The sequence below is a fragment of the Myotis davidii genome, unplaced genomic scaffold (genome assembly GCF_000327345.1).
Source record: "Myotis davidii unplaced genomic scaffold, ASM32734v1 scaffold608, whole genome shotgun sequence".
Taxonomy (NCBI): Eukaryota; Metazoa; Chordata; class Mammalia; order Chiroptera; family Vespertilionidae; genus Myotis; species Myotis davidii.
This window is the reverse complement of record NW_006300025.1, coordinates 3,109,612-3,123,256: the sequence shown is the minus strand read 5'-3', so window position 1 is coordinate 3,123,256 and position 13,645 is coordinate 3,109,612. Positions and strand designations below refer to the sequence as shown.

The 13,645-nt window shown below is 39.2% G+C and overlaps 1 protein-coding gene across 1 annotated transcript in view; it reads left to right on the top strand.

Moving 5' to 3' along the window:
• RALGAPA2 (Ral GTPase activating protein catalytic alpha subunit 2) overlaps positions 1-13,645 on the top strand; it is a 270,837-nt gene that overhangs the window by 145,796 nt on the left and 111,396 nt on the right. The window contains exons 26-30 of the mRNA XM_006776151.2: positions 120-228; positions 6,104-6,214; positions 7,689-7,757; positions 8,024-8,161; positions 11,286-11,469. Of these exons, the coding sequence (XP_006776214.1) occupies positions 120-228; positions 6,104-6,214; positions 7,689-7,757; positions 8,024-8,161; positions 11,286-11,469 (611 nt within the window). The remainder of the gene's footprint in view (positions 1-119; positions 229-6,103; positions 6,215-7,688; positions 7,758-8,023; positions 8,162-11,285; positions 11,470-13,645) is intronic.

The following is a 13,645-nucleotide window of genomic DNA, read 5'->3' as shown; positions in this document are numbered from 1 at the left end:
AAATTGTGCTACTTCTTAAAAATATTTTGTCATTTGAAAATACCAAGAAAATTTGGTCCAGGAATTAAATTAAAACATTGAATTTCATGAAAATCTCCTTCCTTTTTCTTTCTCAAAAGATGCATTGCCATTTGCTCCCTCGGGGTCTGGATATGTGAAGAACTTGCACAGGGTACGAGCCATCCGCAGCTGAAAGAGGCCATCAATGTGATAGGCGTCACTTTGAAGGTATCACCAACTCATGATATACATTTGACATTAAGCCACATTCTAGGTTTTCAACCAGTTTTCATTTGAATTAGCCCCATCTTTATTTTCCCCTCCATGACCAAGAGGGTATTTTTTAAAAATATATTTTTATTGATTCAGAAAGGAAGGGAGAGGGAGAGAGAGATCAAGACACCAATGATTAGAGGGAGACATCAATCGGCGGCCTCCTGCATGCGAATCAGACCGTAACCTCCTGGTTCATAGGTCAGCAACCAACCACTGAGCCATACCAGAAGGGCACCAAAAGGGTATTTTTAAATTAAAAATATGTATTTTTCTGAGAGCCATGGTGAATGCTCTGTGAGGTCCACAGGAGAGGCCACCAATGGCTGCTTCCCCATTGACCACTGCAACCGGACCTCCAGTCTGAGCATTTCTAGACCAAGTTCAGTGGCGAATGGGGTTCCCTTGGTGGCTGGGCAGTTCCTGTGGCAAGCAGGACACCTGGAAGGAGTGACAGTAAAGTGGGATTTTGTGCTCTGGCCTGATAGGTGGGACTAGGAGAGACATAACAGTCCTGGTTATGACCTTGGGTCCTCATGGACCTGCTGGGATTTGGGCGCTCTTGGGACATCTTTCTGCCTTTGCTTTGTTAATGGAAAGAACTGCCATTTACTGGGTACTCATGCTGGGCCTGATTCATGCTGAAGTCTCCGAGTACTTTGGTTAACCTTCCTGACAGCACTGAGGTAGCTGTCACCATCCCTGTGTCACTCCAGGGGACAGCAAGGCCAGGGAAATCAGGTCATGAGCCCACAGCCACTCATGCTTAAGTGATGGAACCAGCACTGAGAGCTGATCTGTGTGGCATGAGACAAAACTCAACTTTTATATGCACTGTGAGGCCGCTTTTGAAACCAGAGCTCAAACTCTGCTAGGTCCTTTCCTGGCTCCTGCTTAGACGTGATGGCAGGAATTTTGGCATTGCTGTTAGTACACCCCCAGAACGAATAAGTGGCCAGCCCCTGGCAGGCATCGTGCCAAAGTTTGTGGAAGTTCTCCATTGCTAGGTAATTGCCCATTTTACAGTGGAGGAACTGAGGTGCAGAGGAGTTAAAGAATTTGTTCCAGGCTCTAGAGCAAGCATGTCAAACTCACAGCCAGTGGGCCGCAGGCCTTGTGGCGGGCTGTGAGTTTGACATGCTTGCTCTAGAGCAGTGATGGCGAACCTTTTGAGCTCGGCGTGTCAGCATTTTGAAAAACCCTAACTTAACTCTGGTGCCATGTCACATATAGAAATTTTTTGATATTTGCAACCATAGTAAAACAAAGATTTATATTTTTGGTATTTATTTTATATATTTAAATGCCATTTAAAAAAGAAAAATCAACCAAAAAATGAGTTCGCGTGTCAGCTCTGACACGTGTGTCATAGGTTCGCCATCACTGCTCTAGAGCAACAACCTGGCCTTGCTGAATCCTGAACTGTCTGTCTATCACCCACATGCAGGCTCTTGCCTGCCCTTCTTTGCTGTCTGCCACATGCTGCTCTAATAATAACAGCCATTGAGGTTGGCGCTTGTGACAGTCATCACCAGGCCATTGACAGCCCTGTGCCGCCTTTTGTGTGTCAGCCCACAGGATAACACCAGTGTTCCCCTGCCCGTGTCTCAGCATTCAGCCCTCTGGTCTGGCCCCTGCCTTCCTTGGCAGCCTGATTTATTGGCAACCCTCCTCACCCACCACTCTTTCTGGCCAAACTCAATGCTCCTGTTCCCTAGGCGTGCCCTCTGACCACCTCCCTCTGTCACCCTGTCCTCTCCCTTCCCTCCTTGACATCCATTGGTATTGCCCTTTATGTCTTGAGAGCTGGAAAAACGCTTGCTGGTGATCCCTGTGGAGAGGAATGGAAAATTAATTAAACCAAGATTATCACTTAGGAGTGCTCCCTGTGCCCTGAGAAGGGAACTGAACCCTGACCTTGGTCATTGTGTTTAATCCTTAGAACTATCCTATAAGGTGAAGGGTTATTGCCAACTCGGCTTTACAGATGAGGAAAATAAGTTTATTGAGAATAATAGAGCTTGTCAGGGTCAAACCCAAGATACTCTGGCCTCATGTCTGGGCTTCGTCACAAATGTGGTGTGCAGGACACTCTCACTGACTCCCAAAGCCATGGAGAAATAATCACATAAAAAATGGAAAAAGTTGGGTATCAATTGTGTGTGTGTAGATTCCAGTTCATTTTTTTAATATTTTACTTTTTCAATTCTGAGATCTGTTTTGCAAATTTTAATTTTTCTTAAATCTAGAAATGTATATTTAATGTAATGTGGAACCCCCCCATCTTTACCCCTTTCCTGGAAAAGATGTTAATAATTTGATATTATCTTGAAATTAAGGAGATGTACAGATGTGCATATCTATATATGTAGTATAGAAGAGAGATGGAAATTGGTAACAAGAGAATATGAGGTTTTATTTTTTTTCTTTCTATTTATACAAATTTTCAAAAATTTCTGTAATTTTCTACAAATATGAGGAAAAACATAAGACACCAGAAAAATATGTACCTGCCCTTAACTCTGTCACAGGTGTCGCAGCACAGTGCATGGAGGTGGATCTGCCACTCCTGTACATTCAGTTATTATTTCCATTTTAGAAATAAAAGAGAAAGTGACTAAGGAAAGCCAAGGAACCCCTCTTGCTCCAGCTTGAATGAAGTAGTCTTTAAAAAATGTACAAAAGATCAATGAAAAGCAAGAGCTGGTTCTTTTAAAAGATAAACAAGATTGGCAAACCTTCAATCAAACTCATCAAAAAGAAAGAAAGAAAGAAAGAAAGAAAGAAAGAAAGAGAGAGAGAGAGAAAGAGAGAAAGAAAGAAAGAGAGAGAGAGAGAGAGAGAGAGAGAGAGAGAGAGAGAAAAAAGGAAAGAGAGAGGACCCAAATAAATAAACAAACTCGGAAATGGAAGAGTAGAAGTAACAACTGACTCCACAAAAATACAAAGGATTTTAGGAAAATATTAACAAATGATTGTATGCCAACAAATTGGACAATCTGGACAAAATGGATAAGTTCCTAAAATCATGCAGTCTTCCAAAACTGAATCAGGGAATCTGAATAGACAGATTATTGGAAGCAGCAATAAAAATACTCCCAACAAATAAAAGCCCTGGACCAGATGCCTTCACAGGTGGATTTTACCAAACATTCAAAGAGGAACTAACACCTATCCTTCTCAAACTTCCAAAAAACTCAAGAGGAAGGAAGACTCCCAAGCTTATTTTAGGAGGCCAGCATTACCCTAATTCCAAAACCAGGTAAAACCATGACAAAGAAAGGAAGTTGTAGGCCAGTATATCTGATGAACAGAGATGCTAAAATCCTCAACAAAGTATTAGCAAATGGGATCCAGCAATATAATAAAAGATCATATACCATGACCAAGTGTGATTTATTCCAGGGATGCAAAGCTGGCATGATATTCACAAATAAATAAATGTGATACATTATCTAAACAAATTGAAAGTCAAAAACCACATGGTCACATCAATAGACACAAAAAAGCATTCAACAAAATCTAATACCTTTTTTTATAAAAACTCTCAGCAAAGTGGGAATAGAGAGATCATATCTCAACATAATGAAGGCCATATATGACAAACCTACAGCCAACATCATACTCAAAAACTAAAACCGTTTCCCCTAAGAACAGGAACAAGACAGGGATGTCCACTTTCACCACTCTTATTCAACATAGTACTGGAAGTCCTAGCCACAGGGATCAGACAAGAAGAAGAAATAAAGGCATCCAAATTGGAAAGGAGGAAGTAGAACTCTCATTATTCACAAATGACATGATATTGTACGTAGAAAACCCTAAAGACTCCACCAGAAAACTATTACATTTAATAAATGACAAACATAACAGATCAGCTCACACAGCCATTAATGCCATAAAGAAATGACAGCAGAGGGACAGGATGAAACAGAAGAGCTAGAGGGGCTTGACTGCAACTTTGGGTGGGTATGGTGGCTGTGCTATGATCTAAAAGATATGACGGCATCAGCCGAATGCAGATCTGGAGAATGAGTGCCCCAGGCAAACAAGGAGCAGGTGTAAAGGCTCAGGGCAGAAATAAGCCAGAGTGTTTGAGGGATGAGAGATGCCCATGAGAATCAGGTCATCTGAGGCCTGGACGGCTGGTTGAGGCTGTGAAGAGCCCTTGAGTGCAGGTGCTCTTACCCTGGGTTTACCTTGCACCTGTCAGGAAGGGGTAGTCAGCAACTGTTTATTCTGTAGAATTAAAATTAATCACCGTCTTCCTTATCCTCTACATTAGTCACTGAAGTGCTAAATGTTAGCTTTTCTGTGTTGTTTGTGTGGTATCCAAGTCCGTTGGTGTCTGCTTCATGTGACTTGGAACTCCTTGGTGTGGAAATAACGAAGCTACCTATCCAGAGGTTTCCCAAACAAGGACACAGAGTCATTGGCAAACCTTTCTGCTCTAGATAATGAGGTGTGGGTGGCAGTGTAGCCCAAGGTTCTGGCCAGGGTGTCCTGCCTTTCATGCACCCTCAGCCACCAATCTTTGCAGGGGCTACCCCTCTGACATGCCATCTCACAAGAAATTTAAGCAGCCAGAGGAACTTGGACACATGCAGACTCAGGAAACATACACAAAGTAATTGAATATATAATAATTCGTGAGTCTTGTTCTCATAGTCCCAAATTTTTAATATTTTTTTTATGTTTCACATGTGGGTTAAGTTTAATTTCCTAGGATAGAAAGATGTTTGATCATTCCATTTCTCCTTGTGTGAAATGATGATAACATCTATCTTAAAGAGCTGTCGATGAAGATTTTTCAATGCTAAAATGATTATCTTGTAAAAGGTTCAGTAGCAGATACTCAATAATGCACTGAATTTAAATTTCCTACTAGTCAGCACTAGGATTTATGTGATCACATAAAAAAACCTTTTGAAGTTATGGTTTTAATTTCCAAATGATTAAATGATAGCTATTCTTGTTTCTACAGAATGTTATATAAGTTAATATAACTAGACTGGATAAGAGGCAGTTATAGAATGATGATCATATATAAACTATCTGGTAATAAGACACATTTTTCACCAAAATAAAAATTCGAAGAAACCCGAAATACTAATTCAAAAAAATCTATGCATTCCTATGTTCATTGCAGCTTTATTTACAATAGCCAAGATTTGGAAGCAGTCCAACTGTCCATCAGTAGGTGAATGGATAAAAATAGCTGTGGTACATTTACACAGTGGAATACTACTCAGCTGTAAAAAAATAAGGAATTCGTACCCTTTGTGACAACACGGATGGACCTGGGAGAGCATTATGCTAAGTGAATAAGCCGTTCAGAGAAAGATGAGTAGCATATAATCTCACTCATATGGGATGTAATGGACAAAATGAACTAACCAGCAAAATAGAGACAGACTCATAGATTGAGAACACTGACAGCTATTGGGGTGAGGGTTTGGAGGGCTGGGTGGTGGTGGTAAAGGGATTGAAAAAAAAATACTCATGGACACAGACAACAGTGGGGAGGATAAGGAATAGTGGAGGAGGGTAAAGCAGGGATACATGGTGATAGAGGAGGACTTGACTTGGGGCGGTGAACACACAGTACATACAGGGTCCAGATGATGTGTTGTGGAATTGTGTGTACCTGAAGCCTTTATAATTGTTAACCAGTGTCACTCATAAATTCAATAAAAAGAAAAGAAAATAAAGCAAAACAAGGAAATATATCTCTGAAAGGAGCTAGAAAGAAATAACTTATGTTCTTCCTTAGTAGTAATGTGCATGTTAAGTGAGGTCATTTAGTTTGGGGTTTTGTTTCCTTTCCTAGTTTCCTAACAAAATCGTGGCTCAGGCAGCTTGTGATGTTCTTCAGTTGCTGGTTTCCTACTGGGAAAAGCTTCAGACGTTTGAAACCTCTCTGCCTCTGAAGATTGCAGAAGTAAGTCTCTGTAATGCTGAAGCATAAGCATTTCCTTTTTGTTATACAGGGTTTCCCCCCCACCCCCCGCCAAAAAAAAATGTATACACACTTTAACAGCTGATAGCTTGATTTTCAGAATGAAATGTATTTAAATAAACACTGCCTTTATCATTATTCAAAGTGTGTGTATACATTTTGGGGGACACCCTATATTTGATATTTAATTGATTGTAGATAATTAATTGTTAGAGAGCGGACTATTAAATTGCCACGCGAGTCATTCGTTTTAAGGTTGAATTGCACTGCTCCTCGGCTGTGATTTCAGGCACTATGTAGAGAAGCCACCAGTGTTCCAGGGCAGAGTCTTACACTTGGAGAGTTTGAAAGGCAGACACGACCACAACAAAGAGACCTTTGTAGCCTGGGCTTCATTCATCCAGAGTAATTTGGATGGTGCCAAGGAGGAGTAGGCAGCTGGTTAGGATGCCCTCTGTGTGTGGTGGGAGGAGCAGGGGGGAAGTGGGGGACGGCTGTGTAAAACCAGGAGTCTCTCCCAGACTGAAGGCCCGGACTGTGCTTCTGCCATAGCGTGATTGCCAGCTATAATGAGATTACTGCTCTAATACCCTCTGTGAGGGTAACTGGTGGAGGAGAGGGACAGAAGACCAGGAAGAATCATCTCGGGCGTAATGTCCTGGAGGTTGGTTGCATTGGGGTTGCTTGCTTGTACAAAATTGATTTTTTACAGAGAGGCAGGGGGAGGGATAGAGAGTTAGAAACATCTTTGAGAGAGAAACATCAATCAGCTGCCTCCTGCACACTCCCTACTGGGGATGTGCCCGCAACCAAGGTACATGCCCTTGACTGGAATCGAACCTGGGACCCTTGAGTCCGCAGGCTGATGCTCTATCCACTGAGCTAAACCAGTTAGGGCTCCAGTGGCAACTCTTTAAGGAAATGTGGTTTGTTTCCATGTGGTATTAGAGGGAGAGTGATCTTGATTTATTTTTTCTCAGCCCTAGACAAATTTCACCAATGAGATCACTTTGTTCTCACAGAGATACATCAAATATCACAAGTGATTTTTTTACCTTAAGTGGCCTAGAGTGAAATAGAACTGTGCACATAGGAATATAAGGTGCTGCAAAATGGAATTGGGTTTTAGGGCAACCATATAATTTACATCTCCATGGAAGACCTTTGAAAATAACACAGTGCAGTGACACTAGGAAAACAGTGTAGAGCTGGGTCATTTATAAGAAAATGAAATGGGAGCATTTTCATAACTATTTTTGAAAATATTTTTTGCTTTCTCCACAAGTGTGGAAACTGAAGATAGAAATTGTATGACTACAGATATAAATATTTCTTTCTCTGGGGACCCCAATTTTGCCACCAACAGAATGGGATGGAAGCCACTTGGGACTCTTACCATATGGCTTCCAAAAGCATCACTATGGTCTATTTGATCGAGGATTTTTCTTTTATACAGATCCTTGTGGCCACAATTGCTTTTCTTTTACCAAGTGCAGAGTACTCCTCAGTGGAAACAGATAAGAAGGTAGGTGGCACACTGGCTAAGTTTCCCTTAGAGCCTGTTTTTTAAAAAATGTAAAACAGAATGATAAATAGTATTACATGCAGGGATATCCTCTAGAATATCTTTCTCTGTTAACCCTCGTGAAAACCTTACTCATTCATTTATTCCTTTCTTGTGTGTCCATTGAATAATTACTATTAAGCAGGGACAATTCTGTTGTTTGTTATTGCCTTTAGTGAAGTTTAAAAGACTGCAGTATAAGGTACTGGGCCCGTTTTCTCTTCCAGTTCATTGTGTCCTTGCTCCTCTGCCTCTTGGACTGGTGCATGGCATTGCCAGTGAGCGCCCTGCTCCGCCCGGTGTCCACAGCGGCCCTGGAGGAGCAGCACTCACGCAGAGCCCCTTTGCTGGATTACATCTACAGGGTGAGTCTCAGTTGGGCCTGGAGGGCATGGAGTATGAGCTTAAACATTAGAGAATCACCAAAATAGGTTTTATGCATTTGCCTATTTATCAAGGATTTACTTAGCGGGGCAAAGGGGTGTAGGGGGGGAAAGAAGGGGGGTCTAAAAGAAACAAATAATTTAAGGAGGGAAAACAGGACAGATATAATTGTAGAGAAGCAATGACTACCATGTGAAGGATGCATGCATTTTCACATGACTGTCATCTTTAAACAACTGCTGTTTGATCAAATCCCCCAATTTTCACGGAACATGGTCCAAATCTACTTAACTTAAAAAAGAACTGTTTATATCGTAGGAATATCCATAGCCTTAGTTTGAGAAGATCTATTTTTCAAAGGAATAAAAAAGTATAGTGGTCCCAGTAATCTCTTAAAAGATCTTAAGAAATAAGTTAATGAAATGTATCACATTGGAATAATTACCGTCATCATTTTTATAGTACTTAAAATATTGTACTATTTCACCTCATACTCATGACTAGGTGTGGTATTTGCTCTGGACCCTTTAGACTGTCCTTCTACACAGACTTTAGTCTGTCCTGCGATGGCCTTATTTATTTATTTACTTATTTTGCATTTTGGTGTCCTTTCAATAATTACTATTATGTAGGACAATTCTGTTGTTTGTTTATTTTGGCAATGGACCTTTAATAATGGGTTTTTTTTTTAAAGATTCCATGTCATTAACTGATTACTTTTATTTTAAAATTTATTAAATTAAAAAAAATATCACTTAACCATGGTTGAAATTCTACTAAAAAGTATTGTGTATTTTTAAATAGATTCTTCACTAGTTGAAGATTTTGGTTGCTTTGTTAGCTTTATAAACCTATCTGAGGCTGGCTTGACCCACTAAAGCAGCCACAATCATTTAAATACATCTCTTTTTTTTAAAGATGTCTCTTAAAATTGCTTTACCAATGTAAAAGTCACCTCATAGTTAACATGATTCACAAATTTATTGAATAACTCTTCATTGTATTTTTAAAGGAAACTTCCTATTGAAGTATAAATGCAGCTAGAAAATTGCATCAATCATAAGAAAGAGCTTGATGAATTTTCACAAAGTAAGCACACCTGTGAAACCTGATCCCAACTCTAGAAACAGAACATTCCTAGCCTCCCAGAAGCCCCCACTGCACCTCCTCATCACTAGCCTCCCCCCGCCACACACACACAGGGATAACCACTATACTGTCACAGTACAGATTCATTTTGCCGATTTTTAACTTTGAATAGATGGAAGCATACAGTATGTCGTTTTGTGTCTGATGTCTCCACACAGCATTGCTTCCGAGGTATTCATTATATTATTGTGAATAGTTGTATGTTTTTCACTCTCATGGCTATTCAGGAGAGTAAACCACGATTTATTTTTTATTCAACTGTTGATGGGAATTTTGGTAGTTTAGAATTTGGGACTATCAACGAAAGTTCTGTGAATATTCTATTCTCGTATGTTTTTTTGGTACACATGTGTATGCATTTCTGCTGGCTGTACACCTGGGATTGGAGTTGGTGGAATACATATGTTTTGCTTTAGTGGTAAAAACTAAGTAATTTTCCAGAGTGGCTATGTTAATTAACATTGTCACCAACAGTGTCTGAGAGTTGCAGCTACTAACACTTTGCTGTCTGGTAGGTATGCAGTGGTATTGCATCGTAGTTTTAATGTGCGTTTCTTATTTTTATAGCATTTGACCAATAGAAATTAATTCTCTCAATGACAGAAGCTCAATTTTTATATTAATAAGAAAGCTACCATAATTTTTCTATACTGCTTTTCTGCTAGGAAGATGACATACTTAGGTGAGTGTCCTCAGCTGACTACAGGTTCTCAGTACTTCTTAGCTGCACACAAAGACTACATACCCCCAAGTCCTCCTCCAGTTCCCAAGAGGCAACGTGAGTAGAAGGAACTAAACGGGGAGATGTCCAGCCCGACAACAAGGCCTCCTGCCATGTGGTCAAATCCAAGGTCGTCATCCAAAAGTGAACTGACAGAAGGAGACTAGACTTTGGGTGTTGCACACACAGTACAATCTACAGATGATGTATTCTAGAGTTGTTCTCTTGAAACCTATATAATTTTATTAACCAGTATAATCCCACTGAGTTCAATAAAAATATTTTTAAATAAATAAATAAAAGTGAATTGACTGCATATAAAAATTTTTCCCAAAGATGTCTCCTTACTTTTTAGAGTATTACCTTGGTTCTCATAAAAATTAGGTTTTTGAATTTATAATTTTGAATTTATGATCAAAAAGTAAAATTTAGTATAGTTATTAATAAGCTCATACATTTGGGCATACACAAGATGATTTATGTTTGCATGGCTTATAGAGCTTCAGTCAACAGCAATTGGTAATCAGCCAGTAAGCTTTTAGGAAACTGGTCTTGTCAGAATAAGGATACTTTAAAAACTTGTATTAAACTTACTTCATTAATCACAAATTTAAAAATTGTATTAAATTTGCCCTTCCAATTCTTGGGGTCGTGAATTATACTAATTCAAGGTCATGAACGCTTATGAATTGCTAACAATCTCTGCTGGTCATTTGTATTCTGCCATCCACCATACGTGGTGGTTGTTTATCTTGTGGCTTATGCAATAGCTAGGCTTCGTCTCCCAATTTACTTCCTTTTACTAATTATGTGGCCTCGGGTGGACTGGAGCAGGACTTAGGTGTGTACAACCATACAGAATGGCAAAATAGGCGCTTTTTTACTTTTGCTTTTTTTTTTTTAACTTGAGAATGTATTTATTGTCATTGATGTGAAAGGAACAAATAAACTTGCTAATAGCAAGACTGTGTTTTAGAATGAAAAGGACTTGATGTTTTTAAGTATTACGAAGCAAGTGTCCTACCTCCTAAGGCAGTGGTCACCAACTAGTGGTCCTGGTGGTCCATGAGGTCCGAAAGGTAGGTGACCGCTGGTTTAAGGAAACCTTCGGAGCAGTGGTCGCCAACTGTTGGTCTGTGGACCACTGGTGGTCCATGAGGTCTGAAAGGTTGGCGACCGCTATCCTAAGGGACAGAGAGTTATCAGTGGCACACATTCCCTTCTGTTTTTCACAGGTTCTGCACTGCTGTGTTTGTGGCTCAAGCACATACACCCAACAGAGTCACTACACACTGACCCTGGCTGACCTGTCATCCTCAGATTATGACCCCTTCCTGCCACTGGCAAACGTGATGAATTCTGAGCCAGTCCAATATCACTCATCAGCAGAACTGGGCAACCTGCTGACTGTTGAAGAGGGTGAGATTTTTTTCAGAATATTAATTTTTGTGGGCAGGAAAAGGAAAGATTATACCCTTTTATCCATGCTTGCTGTATTTTTAATTCTAGTTGTTGAATTCCTGGTTTCTAGAGTTCTCTGTGAAATTTCTGCCTTTCTTGTTTCTCCTCTTTTTCTCTGTTTCTTCTCTTCCCCTTCCTTTTCTCACCTTAGTTGAATGTTGTGTTATTGAAGAACCATATGTCTCAGACCCATGGGACCCACAAGAACAGTTCATTTTCTATCCCCAAGGAGCTTTACATCTAACGGGAGAGACAGGATTAATACACAAGGACTCATTTGTGGGCTGGTAGCACCATAGCGGTTTCCCATGGAGAAGGACCAAAGCCAGACTTGGAGGGACGGACAGACTCTGAACGAAGATTGGAAAGTGTTCCAGACTAAGAGAGCATCCTGGAGAGAGAGATGGGAATTTACGTGCCACAGTTTGAGGATAGCTCAGTTCACAGCATAGGGGCCATTTTAGAATGTGGGTATCATCAGGGCTTAGTATGTCCTCCTTAACCAACCTTCTCTCCAGAACGACAAGAGCTCATCTCTGGAATGTGAGTCAAAATGTGTCTGTGTCATCTATACGTACATTGCATAGACTCACAACCCCCCCCCTCAACACACACACACACACACACACACACACACAAATGAGTATGTAAATCTAGTGAACTCTGAGTATTAAATTGTTTCAATGTCAGTTTCCTGGTTGTAATATGGTACTATAGCTATGTAAGATGCTACTATTGGGGTGAAGGATATTTGGAATCCCTTTGTATTATTTCTTATAAGTAATGGAGGTGGGATTTGAATTTAAGGTTTAATGACCAAGTTCCAGAAACCTCATATTAGTTATTCTGATATTTTGCAGGAGTAGACTAAAGGCTCATTTTGAGTTGTGTTGCTGGTGGATGGTGTGTGGCACCTTTTCATCTTCTTGTTACCCTTCCTTTTCTTAATTATGTAATTGTCTTTTTCTGGAGTTCACTGTTTGCTTTTCCACACAATTGTAAATGCAAACCATATTTTTTTAAGAAAGTGACCCTTTCTCTGTTTCCTTTGTTTCTTACCTTTGTAGTCCATGTCTCATAAAAAAAGTAATCTACTTTTTCCTAAAGTTATTAATTTATATTCACCTCTATAACTGTCATAAAAATTGGTTCACCACTTATTATGATTCATCACTTGAAAATAGCAGAAGATTAGCAAGTTAGTGGAAAAGGATAAACCTAAAAATGCACCTTTAAGTTTTGGTACCATTTTTCTTTCAGTGTACAGCATTCTTTGACTTGATCATTTATTAAACACAGATGATATCTTGTTCATTGAAAAGCAAAGAGAATCAAGAAGAAATCCAAGAAAAATCTGGACAGTTTTGTTTTCCTCAGTCATCACGTAGAATTTCTTAGGTTTTAGGACCTGATAGTTTCTTTGTAGGATTTATACATCATAAAATAGGTGTTTTATAAATAAGTTAATTGGATTTTCAGTGTCTGAGAGGATGTTTAGTATGAAAAAGTTAATTTTCTTGTGGATTTAGATTAAATTAATAAAGTAGTTTTGTTAATTTAATTAATCAATTGACTTTATTTTATTGATATTTAATTAATTTTTTATTAATATTTAATTTTTATATTGTGAATTTAGAAAATAAGTATTTCCTAAACCTTTAAACCCAAATTATAAATCTTAGTTTATTTTACTATCTAGTGATTTATTTTTGTTCACATTAAAAGGTATCATTTTTTGTTCTTAGATTAATGCACAATTTTTTGTGAATGTGGTAGATGACACTCTCTAACTGTTCTCAAGCTTAAGTGATTGTCTCAATGCATTCTCAGGGATTTATTTTGTTTGCTTCTCCATTCTGCCTCAAACTTTTTACAAGGCCCACTTTTAGATGCCGTTTTCAGTTTTTCTGTACATTTGAAGTCTTGAAAATTTTGTAAATCAGTTGCTCTTGGGCATTTAATCATCAACTACAAATTTAGTTAAAGCCTTCTAAGCATCTCCATAAATTACTAATACATCAGATTCTGTTAAATATTTAAAATGCCCTAACAACAAAACATAAATTGTCACAATGATCTTAAAGCCAATTGCAAAATATACAGGGTGGGGTTTAAGCAGGTTTACAGTTGTTGG